Raw genomic sequence first — 21,685 nt, 5'->3', positions numbered from 1 at the left:
GAGAAGTCAAGTAGAGCAGCACCTGTGGGATGGTAGCACTTTTAGGCTTAAATCTCTTGTTAGTGGCATAAGTTCTGAACCGTCACCACTTGCTTGAGAAATCGGACCTAGTGGAAGGTTTGCGTTTGTTTAGTAAGATCTTATTCAGCAGCTGATTCTCCAGGCCATCAGGCGCACAGTGGACACGTCTGGGTGGAGCACTAAACCGTAGTCCTGATACAAGAGATTTGGTAGTTGAGGAAGCTGTTGGTACCTATGGTGCGACAGCTTGAGTATTGACAAAAACCAAATTTGGTGGGCCACCAAGGTCTTATCAGTATGCCCAGCACAGGTTTCATCAACAGTCTGGCTACTACTCTGACAATTAACGGTTGTGGAGGAAACATGTACAGAAGCTCCTTGGTCCTTTTCAGTCTACCTGCAAAGCTTCACCAGAGAGGGCCGTGACCCGCTCTGGAGCAAAACCTTTCACACTTTGCATTCTGTGCTGTCGCAAAGAGGTTGATTGTGGGGTGCCCCCAAGACATGAACAGTAGTCGCAGGACTTGATTGTGGATCTCCCATTTGTGTTGATGTTGTTGAGGGAAAGACCAACTGAGGTCGCCCGCAAGCACATTGTCCATCCCTTTTATGTGGATGGCAATGGGATGTATCAGTTGATGGATACACCAGTGCCATAGCTGGAGGCTGAGAGCACCTGGTGACCTCGAGACCGTACCACCCTGTCGATTTATATAGGCAATGACTGTAGTGTTGTCAAGTTGTAGTTGGATCACTTGGCCTTTCAACAGGGGTAGCAAGGCCTTCATTCCCAAGAATACAGCCAAGAGTTCAAGGAAATTGATATGTAATCCCTTTGCTTAGGGTCCAATGACCTTGCACCATGTGGGTGTTGCAGTGCACTCCACATCTGGTCAGGGAGGCATCCGTTGTGACCCAGATTTTTTTTACAGGTAATTTGAAGGTTACCCCCTGTAGCACGTGGTGTTGATTAGTCCACCAGGTCAGTGAATGTAGGATCTGAAAAGGCACCACAAGCAGATGGTTCTGACTATCTACACAGGGCTCAAAGACTGATAGAAACCACAACTGTAGTTTCTGCATCTTGTGAATAGAACTGTCGACTTGCAGGATGCCTTGAGCCTCAACAGTCTTTGGATGCGATGGGCTTGTTGTTCCGGCTGAGCTTGGAATTCCAGAGCCAACTTCTTGACGGTTTCATAGTGGTCCCTTGGCAGGTAAGCTCATTTCTGTGTCCAAAATCATACTGATGTATGCTATAGACCTCTGAGGTCCAGGTGTGATTTCTTCCAATTTATCCTGATGCCCAGATCTCGTAGTAGAGATAGCACAGATGAAATCTGAGAAAGTAACTCTTCTTTTGTTTTGGAACAGTCATCTAAGTATGGGAAGACTGTAACCCCCACAGGTTGGTGAGCCACTACAACAAGCATGCATTTTGTAAAAACGTGAGGTGCTGTTGACTGTAAAGCAAAGGTACTTCCGGTGGTCTTCCCTGATGCCTATATGGAAGTATGCATCTTTGAGATCCTGCGTTGCCAGCCACCGCTCCTGGTAAAATGGCAGTATATCCTGTAACGCTATCATCCTGGACTTCTTTGTGCGCACATATTTGTTCAGGTGATGCAGATCCATAATTGGGCGGTTTCCTGCATCCCTCTTCAGGATTTGGAAGTACCTGGAGTAGAATCCATTGCTTCTTCATGTTCACTGCACCGGGGCAATAGTCCCTTTCTCTAGGAGTTCCTTGACTTCATCCTCCAGTGGTGGAATTGCCCTCGTGAAGCAGATCCCTGAGAAGGAGCGCACAGTCTTGAACTCTATTGCATACCCCACCGAGATGATCTTGATGTTATGTGGTGCTATGCGGGGGCATGGCATACCAGATGGATGGAATTGGCATGTGGTGGTGGTATATAGATGTGACTTCCCGGGAGATAGTGTTGCTGGCTCACGAAGCAACTAGAGGTGTGATTGCTATGGTGGTAGAAAAGGAACTTACAAAGCACCTCTAGCCCGCCTTTTAGACTTCCATGCTGAGCATGTGGGGGTGGGTCTGGATGCCGATTGGAGCAAGAGCACTTGGCCGCGAGGTCCTTGTGCAGGCACTGCACCCATTCTTATGGGTTACAGCAGATCATGATGCCCACTGCGATTGGGCAGGCACTGCCTAGCCCTGCTTTTTAGCCTGGCTGTTAGCCAAGGTTAATGGAGTGAGAACTCCCTTATCCTGGGATAAGGAGTTGTGTGTGAGCCAGACTACTACTAGCTCAGCCACACACAGAGACTCTGGAGATTCATCTGCACTGCTCTTGGCAGTGCTGCTCATGTGGGCACACAGCTTCGCATCGCCCAGGCTCTGAGCAGTCATCTGGGAGAAGGTAGGTTGAATCCTGCCTTCTCCTCTGTCCGTCCAGTCGTGTGAACAGCCCCATTGATTTCATTGGCTGACATCCACTAATGAAGTGTCAGTGCTTCTGAAGAGTTCCAGACTAACACTGTGCTAGTGTTCGTGCATGCACTTGCACAAGGGGGAAAATTTAGATGATATCCCCTTTCCTCAGAAGAGCTTTGTGACTCCCAAAAATATGTCGATGAGAGCTGCATGGCCCTTAGGGACAGATCTTTGCATGACACAGAGTGCTGATTGAAGAATGGAACATAGTAAACTGCCTTATACTGAATCAGACCATTTATCCATCTAGCTGAGTATTGTCTACACTGGCAGTGGCTCTTCAGAGTTTTAGGCAAGGGGCTTTTTCAAGCCCTACCTGGAGATGGCAGGGATTGAACCTGGGACCTTCTGCATGCAAAGCAGAAGCTCTATTACTGAACTACAATCCCATGGGGAGGTCATTGAACCCCCTCTCAAGCGCGCAATGGGGCAGTGTTAGTCAAACTTTTCAGAAGCACTGGCACTTCTCTGTTTGCCCTGACCTTCTGCGAGTCTGGATGCCAACCAGTGACTTTTATTCTGCTCCTGCTGTTCATTGTTTTTTATATCATTCCTGCTGTTGTATGCCATATTACTGTTAGTGTTAAGTATGTAGTGTACTGTTTGTACTTTGAGTCACTGAAAGTGCCTGCTAAACAGAGAGCATACCACTGAAGAGTGGGTTACAATTTTTAAAATAAATAAATTTCAGCATCAGTGGTCTTGTCTTTCTTTCCTATAATGCATTATGTCCAGAGCTTATTGGGAGGGCAGTGGATGACATATCCTAGGACAGGTATAATATTCTGAACAGAGGCTAGCTTAGGTAATTTCTTTCAGCTGCCATAACTTCCATTACATAACATCAGGTCAACATGAACGCCATGCATTTCCTTTACTTAATTCCTGTGTGTCACTGCTGCCTGCAATTAAACATCAGTCATATTTTACTCTATAACTGGCTGCATTCCAGTGATAGGTGACTTATGTCCCTTTTGCAGCCTGCAATGCATTTTTTGATGTCTTAAGATGGAAGATATAGACATCATCATCATCATCATCATCATCATCATTATTACTATTATTATTACACTGCCGTTGTGGCTGGAACTACTGCTATGGAAGTCTCAACACACTGTATCAGCTTTAAACTCATTGGGTGGCACACAGACCTTTGGCAGAGCAGCTGTTGTTGACAGAAGCTGCTTTCACAAGCAGGAAGACTCCTTGTGTGAACAGAACACATCCTTGCAGGAGCACAACTCTCCTTCAACTTGTGGAAATTGTTTCCACTGAGGGCATGCAGTTCCGTTGAAGGTCTAGATGCCACCTTTTGAAGCTCCCTGTTGTGTCAACTGAACTATCTATTTGAAAGAATAAATCTCTCTGATACTGTGGATACCAGTATAATTTACTTGGGAGTCAATCTCACTCATTTCAAAGGAACTTGCTCCTATGTGAATGTACTTCAGATCACAGCCCAATAGCAAAGCCACTTCCTGCATACAATCTTCCCAAGATGAAAGGAAGCGTTAAATTTTGCCTGTATCATGCTGCACTGTGGGGCATGAACTAGATGTTATAGGGTGGCTGCCAGTAAAGCAGCTCTGTGTCTGCTCCTCCTCCTCGCTCCCATGGCAATATGGCATGACTGCACTGCAGGATTCCTAGTCCCCACTCATTGGCTATCATGTACTGGGGTGTGAAAAACTGTAATGCAGGTGTGTCTCATCACTCATTTTCTATTATTAGGCTTTATTGGGGGATAAAGAAGGAGAGGATACAAAGCTGTCTTTAGTGGAAGTCACTTAAAATGCCTAATTCCAGATTTAGGATTGGGGTAGATTCCCCCCCACCCGCCTTCCATAGTCCTGGTAAATGTAGCAGGAGCAAGGAGGAATCATGAAGGTCAACCAAGAGGCTAATTCTGCCCTGTGATCCACGGAAGCTGATCTGAGCTTCTGCTGCATCATTATTTGTTTGTTTGTTTGTTTGTTTGTTTCTGTACTGCCTGACTCCAAAGGCTCTAGGTGGTTCACAAAAATAAACACAATAGAAACAGAATAAAGCCAACTATTAAAACAATAATTAAAAGATTTTAAACATTCAGAGATTACAGCAATTTAAAAAAAAATCAACAGCAATTAAAAGGTTAACACATTCAAAGACTGTTAAAATCCTGGCTAAAAAAGTGTGTCTTAAGAGCTCTTTTAAAGGCTGGTAAATGTTTATATGGAGCGCATTCTACAGCCCAGGAGCGACTGTAGAGAAGACCCTCCCCAAGTCAGCTCCAGGCAGCCCAATGTAGAGCGCATTGGAGTATTGCAGCCTAAAGGTTACCAGAGAGTGCACCACACAAGCTTGGAGACCAGCTCTGTCAGCTCAGTTAGGGACTCCATTGGGCAACATGGTGCGCGGTACACCAACAGAATCCCCAATCTATCTCGAATTCCCAGGCCAAGATACACACACTCAATATCGTCCAACTGTCTCACAGGGATCCTGGTAAGGGAGATGTTACTCCGATAGATCACAGCCACTCCACTCCACTACCTGCTCCACCACTGAGTACCCAGGAGGGAGGAACTGAGCTCATATTGAACCACTAGCCTCCCCCAACCAGGTCTCAGTTATACAAGCCAAGTCAGCTCCCTCATCCATGATCAAATCATGAATAGTTCTGGTCTTATTTTGAATTGACCTAGCACTGCAAAGGAGCAAGGTCAGGTTCTGAGGGTGGTTAGAACTATTCACCGAGGCCTGAGAACTGATAGGACAGCCAGAAAGGGAAACAGCTATTAAATGTCTTGTCTCCCTTGTCACTTCCTCTGTAATGGCCTGCTGACCTGTCATCGCCAAATCTTCTATTCCCCACTACTACTGTAACAGCTGCTCCAGAACCCCCAGAAATGTCCCCTATCCCCCCACCTATACCAGAACCCTGACACATAGCTGTAAATAGCCAGGCAATAAAAGAGAGACTGGCACTATAGGGAAGGAGTCCAATAAATAAATAAATAGGCCCCAGTCCTCAGTCCCACCTCTGAAGGCCACCTCCAAAGGCCGGCCCCCTTTGGCGAACCGCTGGCAAGCTGCACCCCCATGGCTGCCCTCTCTTTTTAAGGGCCAAGAGATGGAAAAGCCTCACCCACAAGAGCCTGCCACCCAGCTATGGAATAGGGCTGGCCCAGCTGCGCAGTATATGAGCAAATTAGGGAAGGCAAAGCAGCCAAGCAGCTGCCAAAGAGGAAAAGGAGAGGGAGCCTTAAGCAAAGCAAAGCCAGACCTCCCCACCCAGAAGGGAAAGGAGGAAGGGGTAAAGAAGAAACAAACACACACCTCCCATTATCTCCCATATGGCACTAAAGTGTACCAGACATGTGCTGGGACAGGCCTGGTGCTAATGGGGCTGTTAATGCCTCCTCTTTATTGTTATTAAGCACAAACACCATAGGAAGTTTACAGAAATAAAATCCACAGGCTTGAAGTCTAAATACATAACCACCTAACAGGAAAAGGAGAAGATGGTGGTGAAGGGAATAAGACTGGAGGAGGCTGGCAGGTCAAGCAGGGAACATCTGGGAGTAAAAATGTGTTTTAATTGAAACAATTGAAAAAGCCAGTGAAATGTTTCAATGGAGAGCAAACCAGTGGTAAGCCAGGTTAAATGGGTCCATACAGGGACTGAAATTAGAAATCCTGGAATTGGACAGAAAAATTGGGGAGAGAGCAAGGATTTAAATAAAGAGAAAAGAAAGAAGAGAGATGCAGTGGGGCAAGAGAGTAATTAACAGGTGCTAAAAAAGAAAATGAAATAGTAACGTTTCGATTCATAAACTTGCCGTTTTGAACATCCAGTACATGATGTTTATCCAGTGTCCAGCCACCCATGTTTGAGGCATCCAATTCGTAACCCTGCAAAACTGCAGTCCGTTTTTCCCATAGTGTCAGATCCAAACAGGATTCATATTCATAACCTACAGATACTGGAATAAGAACATTAATAAAATTTTCATTGTCAAATGGCTTAAAAAAAAATATTTTGAATGATTTTAAGATCCTTCAATCATATTCATTCAGAGCTATGACCCAAATAAATATTTTAAATTAATGAATAGACTGGATTTTTAGTTAAATAAATAACTTGACAAATTGTAAAGAGTGAAAGAACAATGGTTGCTTACCTATAACTTTGGTTCTTCTAGTGGTCAACTGCGCCTCCACACCAATGGGGCTGTGCACATGTGCAGAGACCTCATTGGGAACTTCCAAGCTTCTTTTCCTCAAGTATTTTTTAGCGAGAACCCCACCTCCACTCTGCCATGAGTCCACTGTGATGGAGACTCACAGAGTGTAGGATGGGAAGGTGTGTGAAGGCATAGATGACCACTAGAAGAACCAAAGTTTCAGTAAGCAACTTATTGTTCTTCAATGTGGTCTCTGTGCTTCACACCAACAGGCGCATAGCAAGCTGTCTTACTTGGCGGTGGGTATTTATACAAAGAGAGACTGAAGAACTGCTCTGACAAACCTTGCCAGGCCAGAGCATCCAAGGTGTAATTTTGTATGAAGGAAGTCACCATGACCCCGTTGCAGCCTGGCAAATGACTTCAAGAGGTACTGCTTTATAAAAGGCCTCAGATGTAGACATCGCTCTGGTGGAATGGGCCTTGATGGATGGTGCTAAGGGCTTTTTTGCAGGCATCATAGTTTGAACTATCATGTGGGTAGGAGATCAACAGGAAGCTGGTCTTCTGGAAGGGGGAAGTGTGTCTGATATAAAAGGCCAAGGCTTGTCTGATATCCAGAAAGTGAAGACAACATTCTAGCATGTTAGAAGGGATTGGAAAGACCACTGGTAGAGTGATGATTGAGATTGATGAAAGGCTGAAACTACTTTCAGGATAAACTGAATGTCTGGACAGAGGGCCATCTTGTCCTTGCAGAATGTGAGATAGGTGGTGTCAATCCTTAATGCCCTGAGTTCACTAACCCAATGGGCAGAAGTGATAGCAAAAAGGAATGCAGTGTTTCAAGTCAGTAAATGGTAGTCTATGGAAGCCAAGGATTCAAAGGGATAGCTGAGACAGCACTTAAGATAGGTCCCAAGCATGTACCATGCATGACTGTGTCCTCAGTGCAAAAGTGAGAAAGTCCTTTTCAGGAACTTTTTTTTTAATCATTGCATTCTGAAACCATGAGGGACCAGTCTGTGGTGCATATTTCACAACAGCCAAGAGGTGCACCCTCAGTGAAGACAGCTTTAAGCCTCACTTCTTTAAATGTAGCAAATACGAGCAGATGTCTTGATTAGTTAGAGATTGTATGATAATGCTGTTATGCAATGCGAAATGGAGTAAGTGGTTCCATTTACACTTGTATGATTTCAAAGTTGCAGGTTGACAAAGTTGCTGGATAACATTAGGGGCCAGATACCACATTGGGGAACTTCCATCATAGAACGTTTCGCATCAGCTCTCAACAAGCAGTGTTGCCTGGAGTAAAAAAAGGCAACACAGCTTGTTGACAGCTGATCCAAAAGGTTCTATGATGGGAGTTCCCTTATGATGAAAGATCCAATGAGCTTCTGCCCATGCTACTTCCCATTCATGTGAGATCGAGATGCTGAGAGCATCTGCCTGAGAGTTGGGTTTTCCCTGTATATGAATTGCTGACATTAATATGGTGTTTTATGCACCACAGCCAGAGGTCTGCTGCTAGAGACAAGAAGTTTCTTGACCCCATTTCACCTTGCCTGTTTATGTATGCTTTTGTAGTGGTGTTGTCTGTTTGAATGCAGACCACTGAGTCTCAATCAATCAGAAGAAACCCTTTTAGCACCTTGAAGATGGCCAACAGCTACAAATAATTTATGTGGTATCTGGCCCCGGATGCTGTCCAGCAACCTTTCAGGAGCAAGTGTTTCAGGTGAGCACCCCAGCCTGTCTTTGAAACAACTATTGTAAGTGTGAATCTGGGAGATGAAATGTGTTCCCTGTGTGTAGGTTTTGGGTATGCATCCAACAACACAGGGAGAGTTGGATCTCATCTGGAAAGTGTGGCTGGAGAGTGTGAGAGATCTCATCTGGAGAGTGTGGAAGACGGATTCCACAGTAGTCTTTGTGAGGGTGACGCCTGCTTTTTAGGCTGGGAGAGTTAATTTTGAGAGTCTAGATGTGCTTTCCTCTTTGAAATGTTTGGCAAGTGTTCCCCAGTGGGTAGAGGAAGGGATAGTTTGGACGCCTTCGGGTCCTAGATGGGATGCTCAACCTTCTCCTTCTTCTTTTTGTCACAACCTTCTTTTTCTTTGTCAGCGGAACTGAGCCCTGCTTGTGGTGCTTGGATTGCCCAACTGAAGCCAATAAGGTGGTGGGTTGCTAGAGGGAAGGTTGCGGTTGCCAATGAGCCTCCATAGATACAGATGCAATTGGTACTTCTGTAGAATCCATGGACCATGCAGAAGCAGCTGAAGAGGAGCTGCTGGGGCAACATGAGGCTGACATAGCCTGGTAGTTGCTGGTCGCTGAGAGGGAGGTGCAGCATGTCACATGAACAGGAGTCGGAGCAGGGACCCCGCCAAAAAATAGTTGAGGAGAAGAAGCTTAAAAGATTCCCAATGAGGTCTCTGTGTGAATGCAAGGCCCCTTTGGTGTGAAGCACAGAGATCACATCAAAGAAACATCTTTAAGTGATGTTCTCTAGTTGTACAAATAAAAACTAACCAATAAGTGAAAGAAAAGCCAAGATTACTATTTTCTTATTTATCAAATATGGGAGTATTCTTCCAAATCCCCTATGGTTAACACACAAAAATGGCTTCAAAATAAACGAATTCAGAATTTAGCACAATGGATTTTAAAAGTTATACTGACGTATGATTAAGTTGCCTATGTTTGTTACTATGATATTAGACGATGACATAATAGTTTTATTCTGGGCTTGTCTTGGAAACAAACTAGAAGGAATAGTTTGCTAACATCCTGACTAAATCACTCAACAGAAGCACCAATGAAATTAACAGACAAGTTCACCATAACTATCTTGTCCTGTTAATTTCAATAACATTTCTGTTGAGTAATTTAGGAAAGATATCAGGCACATCTTTAAGTTTTCTCATATTAGTTATGGGATGGAACTGGTCCACTGTGTGGCCTACACAGGCAGGCATTTCAAGAGGCTCAAGTCCCAATCTTTGCCTGTTGCCATCTCTGACAATAATTGAGAAAACAGATTTTAATCAGAAGTTTCAGTAAATTAATTGTACTGACTGGTTAAAACTTGAAGCTTTATATACATAATATTGATGCTTCTATGAAATAATTTAAAGGCTCCGTGGTGCTGAAAAACATCAGATGTTTAACAGCTATTTAAGGCAATTAAAATCTTTTTTTAAAAATGCACCACAGGCAGAGTAAGTTGCTTTATGCAAAAAAAATATGATGCAAATAGTTTTTTACATGCTATTCTAGTTCGATCCTGATTCACTTAGTCCTGCCTACTTAGTTAATTTTGAAAATATTAGTTGGGTTAGATGGGCTCACTACAAACTAAAACTAACTGCTTTGTGCTCTCCTTTCTGAAATCCATAGGTTTTGTTCTTTATTTTGAAAAGGTTTAGATCCATTCTACCCAACACCCATAATATTAACTTCTTTCTATTACATTATTGTAAACATTATTTTTTTATATATTTACAGATGATCACGTGCCATTACATTTTTAAGATAACACAAAAAACAAAACACCCCAACCCCGATAGCAAAACAAATAAGACCTACCAACAGCTTCAGATAAACCATAGACCTTTTGGTTATATGCATCTGTTTTATCCCAAATGAATGTGTAAGCCAAATTTGGGGATGCAGGGAACCATTTTTGGAAAAGTCTTCCCACCACTGCCACCATGAGATGAACCTTCATTAAGTTAAAGGGTATCACTGATTGCGTCATGGTGATCTTAAGAACGGATTTATAACCTGCAGCTCTGGAGCTTAAATAAGATAATTTCAAATCAGTTCCTGGGATTGTGGTCTCTTCATGTAGTACCTAAAACATGGAACAGAAAAATTACACTAGTTTAAATTAAGCTGAACTTTGTTGCTCTGCCCAAGCACATAATTAAAAGTTGTATCTTTCTATAAAAAATGTAGCTCAGAATAACATTTAAAGCAAAAATACCACACTGGGTTTGATTATCTATACTTTTGAAGTATGACTTAGCAACTCTTTTAAGATGCTCAGATATTTGTATAAACATATTCCCCAAAGCAGCTTCAACAATAATAGTTGCCTGACCTGGGAAAGTAATGCTTCCCCTTCTATCACCCCAGCTTTCCAGTACAAAATAATACATTGGTTTGAATTTTTTTGATAAGACAATTTATCAAACAACACCCCCCCACACACACACACTTGGGAAATCTTCAAGCAAGATTGCTCATGACAAAATGAGTAACTGTACATTTATTAGGCTGATAAATTAGGACGAAGGGTTTTTTTTTACTTACTTACTGGTATTAATTAAATCATTTATATCCTGACTTTAATCATATGGGAACCCCCACAGAAGCTAACAATACATTTAAAATGCACTAGAAAAACAACAAAAACCATACAAACACCTAATTTTGACTTTAATAGATGCCATTTGGTCTGGAGTTCAACTGAGGAGCAAACAAAAATGCAGTAGATGTATTGCAATCTAATTTATCAGTGAAATGAGCAGCATAAATCAGCTATGCAAGGTGATACACCCAAAAGGCTGGTGCCCTGGCATATTAACCCCAGAATATGAGGACCTTATGATTGGATAGAAAAAACCAGCCAGAAAACAGAAAGCCCCAAGCCCCACCCTAATAAAAAGTGGAACCTTTCCCACTTTTCCTAGACAAGCACCTCCAGCATGTCTGGAAAAGTACTAAAAGTAGTTCATTCTCCTCTCCTTTTTCTTTCTTACATTTTAAACAACTGTCTTTTTATTATTATTTTCATAAAAAGAAAGCAAGCAATACAGAATATGCTTTCAATCACAGTTCAAAATTCAGAAGAAAACAAGGATTTTAACTTCATAGAAGTGAAAAGATTATAAACATGTGTATTAATGTTACCCACCCCCCGCTAATCAATCAGTAGAAGCAGTGTGACAAATGTTTCTATCTTCTCCACCCCATCTCTAACTGAGTGACCTGTGTCTTGTGCCAACTTTTAGTGATCCTTAGTGTTACAGTTGGTGGCTGACATCCAAACTAACAAAGATTGGTGCTAAGAGAGAAACACTGGTGCTTCTGAAGAGTTCAACTAGCTCAGTTCCACCATTTGTACTGAGTGTGTGGGAGGGGGCAAATTTCAACAACTCCCTCTTCCTGTGGAAGTGCTCTGTACCATCCAAAGATATGTCCCTGAGGGTTGTGGAGCACTCAGACATTTTTCCGGTGGTGGCACTGATGAAGCGTTAGTTTGGAGTTCTGCAGAAGCACTGGTGCCATAGTGAGGCGCCTCCTTTAATCTGGAGGTCAACCCATCACTTTATCCTGCAACAATTTTTTAAAAATTATAATTGTAAAATTCAGCAAGGCAAGAGACAAACAAGTCAGCAAGGTAGGAGACAAAAAAAAGGCCTTTTGGAAAATGTAATTTTATTTAATTAGAATATTTATCTAATATCCTAATAAGACCACTAAATAATAAAGAAGTAATTCAAAAGACGTCATGCACTTATCCTCCTATAAAATATATATCTGCATTTTAGGGCATTACCACAACATGTGGACAAAATCAGCAGAAGAGATCTTCAACATTTGCCAAGTTCCCTTCTGTAAAGCAAAGCATTATGAATTCTGGCCATTAATAAACAATTTAGCCTGGGATTTATAACACATACCTTTGATATTTTTCTAAAAGAAACTGTCACTCTATCCAATCAAAAGCATTTTCAGCAGTGGAAAAAAAAAGGTTAATATGGCTTCTTCTTGTGTACAATTCCATTTATTGATTACAGATAAAGTTCTCATAGCATAATCAGATAATTATCTCTCAGTCAGAAAACCAGATTTATCTGAATGACTGTGGTTAGTGATAATTCTGTTTAATGTGTTTGGCATGAAAGAAACAAAAATGCTATATTTTTGGTTGAACAAGGATATTGGTCTGGATAAGAACATAAGAACAGCCCTGCTGATCAGGCACAAAGCCCATCCAGTCCAGCATCCTGTTTTACACAGTGGCCCACCAGATGCCTCTGGGGAGCCCATAGGCAAGTGGTATGTGCATGCCCTCCATCTTGCTGTTGCTCCCCTGCAACTGCTATTGAGAGATTGGATCTTCACCCCTGCCCCACATTTTCACATTAATGTAATTTTTTTGCCATTTCAGAAATCTGATATCTGGCATTTGAACATACTCTTTTTGAAGAGATTATTTAGAGGTCAAATTAAAGCTTGAAAATGGTTCACAGGATTGGTGTCCCTTATTTATTACATACATTCCCAGTATTTTTTAATTATGACTTTCGATTATGACCCTTTTCTTGGAAAAGAGTGACTATGGGGAGACATGATAGAAGTATATAAATGTATGCACTGAGTAGAGAAAGTGGACAGAGAGAAATTTTTCTCTCTCACACACAACACTAGAACCAGGGGCCATCCCATGAAACTGAATGTTGGGAAATTTAGGACCGTCAAAAGAAAGTACTTTTTCACACAGCATGTAATTAATCTACTGAATTCTCTGCCATGGGATGTGGTGAGGCCTCTAGCTTGGATGGCTTTAAAAGGGGCTTAGACAAATTCATGGAGGACAGGTCTATCAATGGCTACTAGTCTGGTGGGTATGCCCTCACCTCCTGCTTGTGGGCTTCCCAGAGGCATCTGGTGGGCCATTGTGTGAAACAGGATGCTGGTCTAGATAGGCCTTGGGCCTGATCCAGCAGGGCTGCTCTTATGTTCTTATGACATCTTTTTCAAGAAAAATCTAAGTATTTCAGTACAAATCCAAGTATACTAAAAATCTTTTTAGCTGCATAGAATTGTATTGAATTGTTCCTTTTTTGGTCTTCAAAGCTTCTACGAATATTTTATATGTCTACTGGCAATCCATCCAAACTGGCAAGTTTGAATACATTGCTTCTTCATTCATAATCATGTTAATGGTAGTTTATAAAAAGCAGATAACCCAGGTTACCAAGACTGTTAAAAAAGAGACTTATCTTAAGAACATAACATTCTTGTTGAATCAGACCAAACATCCAGCTAGTTTAGCATCTTGTTTCCCACAGTAGTCCACCTAAAGGGAAATTTTAGGAAAGCCCACAATAAGACAACCCCTCCCTGCCATGTGAGTACAGATGGGAGGCAGTGGGGGTGACAGATAGACCTCTAAGAATTTTGTCCAATGACCACATATAAAACTGACCTATATGAAGCCAGACCACTGCTCTACCTAGCCCAGCATTGATGGTTTCAACTGGCAGACTTTACCAATCCTTGCCTCACAGTCTTTCGACTACAGATGCCAGCACAATGCAACACAATGCATGTGTTCTAACACTAAGCTATAGACATTTCGAACTTTGGGTGCATGTGATTTATAAAGCCTGTTAGAACAACGATGTGAATTCATTGATAAACTTTTCATTTATTGGGGCTTGGCCTTTGAAGCTCATAAACATCTACTGGACTTTCTTTGGCTACATAATGTGCCAGTAAAATTGTTTCCTTTCTCAAATAATTCTTCTGTTCCAAATGTCAAAGCATTAGCAGCTTCAATGTCTTCAACAGATTCAACTGTTTCTATAATAATATTTCTGGACTTTAGCATGAATCTAGTTCTATATTGACTCAAATTTCTTTATCATTTGCATTAGCATGTGCTTCTTAAACAAATTATCTGGCAAAGTGCTTATGGGCATCCCATATGATCTTTCAGGCTAATTCAGAAATGATGTTATAAGACAAATATGTCTCTTCATAATGTCCTACATATATTTTCTGTCTTTCATCACACATTATTCAGTCTCCAGTTCTTGGCATTTAAAAATGGTTTTAACATAGACCATTCTATGTGTACATGTGAATGCTCAGTGATTACTCTCAGTGCAGTATCCCACAAGCAGACCAGACCTGTGACAATATTGCAAAACACGTAAGGCCTGGAATAGCTCTGACTAGAGCTAGAAGAAAATATCAATTTCTGACTTGAGATTTGTAAAACTGAAGATCACCATTAACTGGAGGTAATCTGTGCATTTCTGGAAACTTGTCCATAAACACCTTATCTGAGCATCATCTAGACTGAATGCACATTTAATTCTTCACTAACCATTAAAATTCTCTCCTATAACCCTCCAAAATGATGTCAAGGGAGAGAATTTGGCAACAAACTGGATATAAAGAAGAGATATGAGTCAAATATAAAACAGACTTCAAGCCAGTTCAACTGGGTGGATGGTGACATTATCAATGGATAAGGAGAGAATATGAGAAGAGGAAGGCTTGGGGGTGAGGGGAAGAGAATTCTGTCATCTTTCCTTCATGTTGTGTGAGCTCCCAATTTTTGGTTGTGTGGAAGCAAGGTAAGAGGGAAAGCTGGGTAGAAGTGATTGTGTAGCAGCAAGAGGAGAGAAACCTGGGAGCTTTTCCTCCTACCTTGCTTCCACACCATCACCACACCATCACTTCTACCCTGATTTCCCTCCTACCTTGCTTCCACACAACCGAAAACTGGGAACACACACAGATTGGGAACAACACAGTTTTTAATTGTGTGAACGACCTCATTATCTAGTTCTTCCATATTATCCTCTGATATGTAAACTTTCACCTCAAAATCTACAGTCAAAGCAGTAAATGCCTAATTAAGGATTAAATTTCTTCTAATATACTTTGTACAGTTTTATGTTCTTACTGAAAAGTACTGAAAATTGGCACATTCTCTGTCAATGACAAATATTCAAGAGGGTTCCACACTATGGTTTTCTATTAATGACAGCAGAGAGAATGTGCATACAGGAAACATGGCTGGAAAAGTGGAATACCACCTTGCTTGTTTGTGGAGATTAGATGCTTCTCTTTAGTGTGGTGTAGTGGTTAGAATGCTGGACATAACTAGCTGGGTGACTCTGGGCCAGTCACTTCTCTCTCAGCCTAACCTACTTCACAGGGTTGTCGTGAGGAGAAACTTAAGTATGTAGTACACTGCTCTGGGCTCCTTGGAGGAAGAGCAGGTTATAAATGTAAAATAATAATCATAATAAATAATAATAAACAGAAGCATATTTGGTTTTAATGGTTCTAATTACTATATTTTGAATTTGATTCTAATTACTAGAATGATTTTGTTATATGATTTCACAATATTGCTTTCAGAAAGGGAAAATGTTGTAAGATGTTTAAAATAGGAATGTTCTTCCTTTTCTTTCTAAAGCCAGGGAAAACTGCGTTAGGGAAAGCTTCCTCATGCATTTTGATCAATATTCACTCTTCTCTCATATTAGAAAGTGCAATGATTCAATCTTCTTTTTAGAGCCTTTCTTCCCTGAGAAGAGTGTGTGGGTGATAGACAAGATGGGTTTCTGCCTTGCATGGATTAAGATAGTCAATCATCTTTATTTCATTCAGGACTTCCAACTGGATTAAAAATCACACTCCTAAAAGACTGGAAGCGAAAGCTTTAGCTGTAAAGCCACCAAGCATCTCCATTAAGATGAAAAGATTTCTAAAAGGACAACTATAAATCTCATCTTGGGGCTCTATGGCGCCTCTGCGACATACAAAGCACAACTGTCAGGGGAGCCAGAGCATCACTAAAAGCACTTGGAAGATAAACCTGGTCTAAGTTAACCCCACAGATTGACAGTCAACTCTTAAGGATTCTTAGGAACAAAAGGTTGCCTCAAAGCTATTCTAAGCTGAGTTGGTGGACAGCAACCATCAAGGAAAGCTCTGGCCATATTTAGACATTACAAAACCTTGCTCAGAATCATTCCTATTTAAAAGAGCGTTCTGGTCCGATTTGTGAAATCTGAAAATAGTTGTAATGCCATAAACATGAAGCAGGTAAACATTTAGGAATAGGAGGATGCTTCCGCTTTATTTTCTAACACCAAATGCTTCATGTGTCCTTTGACGGAATAGAGATAAATCTCTCTCTGGCTAACTTACTGTTAGGTTAGGTTAGACTGTTAGACAGTTCATCACCCAACAGTCTCAGGAATTGCTGGTGTGAGGACAAAGAGATAAGAAGTTTAAAGAAAAGTAAAAGTATACACAGAATGATGAATGAAAACTTTCTGTTAAGGAGAATTTTCAAGAGTACAAGTCATACTTTTTAAAAAAAGGGTCAAAAGATCTGCCTTAGAGTGTATCTGGACTCTTTTTAACACCTCAGGGATGAAGAGATTGATGGACACTGTTTAATGTCACTAGTTTAATGTCATTAAAGCACTGTCTTTCTGTCTTCTGCTACCAATTATAACAAATACCAGTTTGACCAAAATGCCATTGGTACAAACATAAATAGGCTGATCTGTCACAGCGACTATGTTTCTCAATCAAAAACATCCCTTCTCCTCAACAGAAAATAAAAATCTGAAATCAACAGACAAATATTGAAGCCTTTCTGAAATCTTAGATATAATTTGTAATTTCTTTCCTCTGGGGAAAGCTGGAGAGGACCTATAGACCCCAGGCATCCCTGTGCTCTTTCCCAACCTCCCATCCTAGCCCCACGGACCCTCCATTCTCTCTACCTACCCAGCCTCCCCCTCACCAGTGCTGGGTGAGAAATTACCCCACACCCCACCCAGCTCTAAAACCAGCACTACTACCTGGAGCTCACTGTCCCAGAAAAGACTGCTTCCGCATGGTGGAGGGTATCGGATCTATTGAAGGCTCCAATAGGTCTAACAGCCCAGCCTAGTGTTTCGTGTCCCTTTTACCGGGATTGGTATCCCATGAAAAACTGGAGCCAAAGGTTCTACAGGAACCTTCTACAAGAACAAGCTTCAACATTTCAGAAGTTACTATGTTTGCCATTAGCTCTTCCCCAAAAAGGTGTCTGCTAAAAAAGAGTGGTGTATGCTCACAGTAATGTTTTAGTAAACAACACTGTACACACTGGAAACCAGCCAGTCAGTTTGCTGGTGTAGCCAATGGACATTGCAACATGAACAAATATACACAGAAAATTCAGAGGGGGGGGGGAGAGGGAAGGAGGGAGAGAGAGAATAAACCGCTTAAAATTATAAAATACAGTTGCTAAAAGAAAACCATTAAAAAAGCTCTAAATTAAATTAGGGAATCCCCCTGACAGTCAACATAATTTTGGAACAAAAAAAAACCTCTCTCAGTTTTCTTCCTGAGAGTGTAAACAGGGCAGTCCTGTAGGTGACAAACTTGTCTGTACTGTATCGGCCAACAGCCATCCAATATTAAACTCATCTGTCCATCTAGAAGTGTTTGAACAGTAAGAAGGAACTGTTTCCTAGGTGAATTCACTCTAGAGGTGCAGGACAGACTTCAACCCTATTCTTGGTGTACTTGATAAGCATTTTGGTGCTTTATACACATGAATAAATCAAATGCATTCCAGCTCTTCTGCTGAACCATAAATGACATTTCTAATTTTATCATTAAGGAGATAACGCAAGCAAGCATGTTGACAGAATACCTCCCTAAACCCTGCTGGTAAATTAATTCACTGACAGACTAATCAGGACGAAGTCTCTCTCTCTCTCTCTCCACACACACACACACACACACACACACACACACACACACACACAGAGGGGGGAGGGGGAGGGAGATCAGACTCTTATCAACTGAAGTAGTCATCTTAGAAGCTAACATTTTCTGATCTAGAATTGGGAGACTGCAAAGTTACATTCTATATGAGAATCGCACCTCAGCTGCTATACTTAAACCCAGTGGATTACATGTTGTACAATGGAATGCAAGTGGTTTTGAGCCATAGATGCAGCTGCAGCATTAACAAAACCTGCCAGTGGTGCTGCACAAGAGTACACTTGCACAGATACTTCAGCTTGTGCAATCACACTTCCACTATGTTACTTACACTGAAATTAATGCAAGCAGCATCATGGAAGTGTGATTCCACAAGTTTAAGTATTTGTGCTAGGATGGTCTTGTGCAATGCAATGGGCGTTTTTTACATGACTGCAGAGGCATGGGCAGTTCAAAACTACTAGCATTCCATTGAGCAATGTATCAGCCAGTCTTATGTATTTGTTTGTGACCAAATGGCTTACAAAGACAACTTGGGAGCATTTTCATTCTTCTGCTCTGACACAGACTAAATCAATTTTCAGGGAAACACAGCCAATTTTTTTAAAAAAATTCTTCATGGCCTATTTATTTAACTACACACAGTATTCCTTGGTGTTATCCTGCCTCAAGGACCCATGTTACCTCAGTCAAAAAAAGCACAATACACAGTAATGAGTGTACAGAAATGAAGTACAATGGTTCACATTGAGGAGCCATCGCCGGCAGATGGCACTCCTAATGAAAACGTCACTTCCTCCCATCATGCCCATAAAAGCCATGAAGTCTAGTATCGCTGTTTTCTTACAACTTAAACTGAGAGGTTGTAAGTAGTGTTACCTCTAGTATGAAAAAAGTGCTACTCCTAACTTTTTTCTACATCTACACAACCTTAGGTTACTCCCTAATACAAAAATATGTGAATATGTACAAAATATGTGATGTATGCTCCCAATGAAAGGGATGGAGAAAAGAAGCCAGCCCAACTATGAGAAAGCTGAGAAGCTTTCATGTGGTCGATAAGTATGATTTTTCATGATAGGTTAAGTATCTATTTTATTTGTCTTATTTTTTAGATACATGTACACTCTTATGCACTGAACATGTAGATGAGATGTGCATCTATCACTGGCAGATAGGTCAATGAATTGTTTAGGCCATGACAATAACCTCATCATGCAGACCTTGTCCTGGACATAAGCAGATGTAACAGAGAGATCTCCCATACATTTGATACAGAATGCTGCCAACCTATATCCGGGAAATGGCAGATTGTAACAGAAGAAAAACTACATAAAATAAACTTTTAACAATTCCTTCCAAGTCTCAAATTCACAAACTAACCATATATAAGCTGTTTGATCATTTCTTTGAAAATTTAACGTATAAATTTTGATAAAAATAAAAAGTTTGACACTACTGATTTATCTAGACTATTGGATTTGGTGAGAGATACAGAGATTTAATATTATGTATTGTGCATCTGAGATGAAAGCTCAACCCTTGGGGATTATATACACATTTTAGACATGTGTAACTTTTAGTACTGAAGATAAGAGTTATGTCTATGCAAGGGGTAAGAACCACCCTCTTACTTGATGTTTGTCTGCAAAATACTTATTAAAAATTTGTATCAATAGCACGCATGCCTACATACCATCAGGAACTGTTCATATTAGCACAGTTTAAATAGAACCAAGGTGTGAAAGTTAACTTTCCCCCTAAAACAATCCTTTCTTTGAAAGCACTTTACTGTGAGCCTTGTAAATGATTAATTATAATTGTTTATGGACATGAATTTAAGACGCTTCATCAGCAACTGCCAAAAATCAAAGCTATGTTGCCACGGGTAGTATTTTGAAACCAACTTTTGATCTCATCTGTGGCAACCAAAGGCAGAGGCGTAATGGTGACAGATAAAACTGGCTCCTGCTTAATTATTCTGTGTTTTTCTTTAGGCTTTCAGTCTACATCAGTGACTGATTATATTTCACCCCGTTCCACCTCACCATATTAATGGAGTGAGGGCATTATTAGTCTAAAATAGAAGTTTTGCAGAAGAATTTTTTTTAGCCCCTGAAATAAAATTAAATAATGGTCCTTAATTTAAAACTGGAAAAAAGGGTTTGCAACATACTACTATAGGACACATGTTTCAATGTGTTAAAAATAGCTTTGTGTTCCTGATTTTTCTCTTCTAATTAACGATTAATGCAACAAATATATCCCAAACAGTCGCATATTTTATTAACTTTAGTGTGCTTTCAGTCATTTAACTTCTACAGCAAACAGTATAGTTGTTCATTATTATAACGTGTGTGTGTGTGTGTGTGTGTGTGTGTGTGTGTGTGAGAGAGAGAGAGAGAGAGAATGAACACATATCTATGTGAAAGTGTGGTTTGGCTCACTTTTGTGAGTGATCTACTGTGTATGGGATTTGAGTTCTCTGTCCAATATTCACTGACTGATCTTGGAACTAATCTCTGTCTCAGCAATCCCAATCTGTGAAATCAGCAAATGTTTCACAGAACATTTTCTACATAATGTGTATGTGTGACTTGACCTGTAGTCTGTGGCTTATTTCTCTTTCCTGAAATATCACAACATTTTGTGAACTTGAACTGTTCACAATATGTTCTGAGTTATCCGACATAGATTCAGTTGTTGTTGGGACTAGTCTCATACAGCAGTCATCCCTTGCCAACCGCGGATTTGTCTAACGTGGTTTTAAGTATACGTGAATGGGTTTTTGTAGGTGGTCTTTCTTACTGCGACTTGAGTATGCTTGAGTTATCATGCGATTTGGGCCACAAAAAGAACGAAAGAGATGGAGACAGAGGAGAGAAAAAGAGAGGGAGAGAAGAGGAGAAAAAAGAGAGGGAGAGAAGCGGAGGAGAGAGACAGATACACACACATGTAGAGAAGAGGTGAAAGAGAAAGAGTTCATAAAATGGCTCCAAAGCATGCCAGAAAGGTGATATCCAGTCCCTAGATTTACACTGCAGGTGTCTTGCATAAAGCTTGCTGATTCTGTTGAGCAAGCTGATGGGCCTGTAGTTGGCAGGGTCCTCTTTTCTGCCCTTCTTGAATACAGGAACTATAATTGCTAACCCCCAATCACTAGGGATACGTCAAGGCCGGAAAGGAAACGTGCTACTGGGGACGTGCTATCACCCTCCGGATCAAAATGCCGACAGTGACTGGGAGTTGCAGGAGGAAATCAGGGAGGCATCAAGGAGAGGCAGGGCTGTAATTATGGGTGGTTTCAACTACCCACACATAGACTGGGTAAATTCACATTCAAGTCAGGACAAAGAGGTCAAATTTCTAGATACACTAAATGACTGTGCCATAGAACAGTTGGTCATGGAACCAACCAGAGAGAAGGCGACCTTGGATCTAATTCTGAGTGACACCCAGGACCTGGTGCGTGATGTCAGTGTCATCGACC

General features: G+C 41.1%; 1 protein-coding gene across 32 annotated transcripts in view; it reads right to left on the bottom strand.

Annotated features, from left to right (window-relative positions):
• The window catches only part of TENM3 (teneurin transmembrane protein 3), a 2,371,016-nt gene that overhangs the window by 68,745 nt on the left and 2,280,586 nt on the right, over positions 1-21,685 (bottom strand). For all 32 annotated transcript variants that reach the window (XM_053252610.1, XM_053252608.1, XM_053252605.1 and 29 more), the window contains 2 exons: positions 10,234-10,501; positions 6,298-6,441 (listed from right to left, as the gene is read on the bottom strand). In XM_053252610.1, the coding sequence (XP_053108585.1) occupies positions 6,298-6,441; positions 10,234-10,501 (412 nt within the window). The remainder of the gene's footprint in view (positions 1-6,297; positions 6,442-10,233; positions 10,502-21,685) is intronic.

Source organism: Hemicordylus capensis, chromosome 5, assembly GCF_027244095.1.
Source record: "Hemicordylus capensis ecotype Gifberg chromosome 5, rHemCap1.1.pri, whole genome shotgun sequence".
In the NCBI taxonomy this organism is placed as follows: domain Eukaryota; kingdom Metazoa; phylum Chordata; class Lepidosauria; order Squamata; family Cordylidae; genus Hemicordylus; species Hemicordylus capensis.
This window is presented reverse-complemented; position numbering and strand designations above follow the sequence as displayed.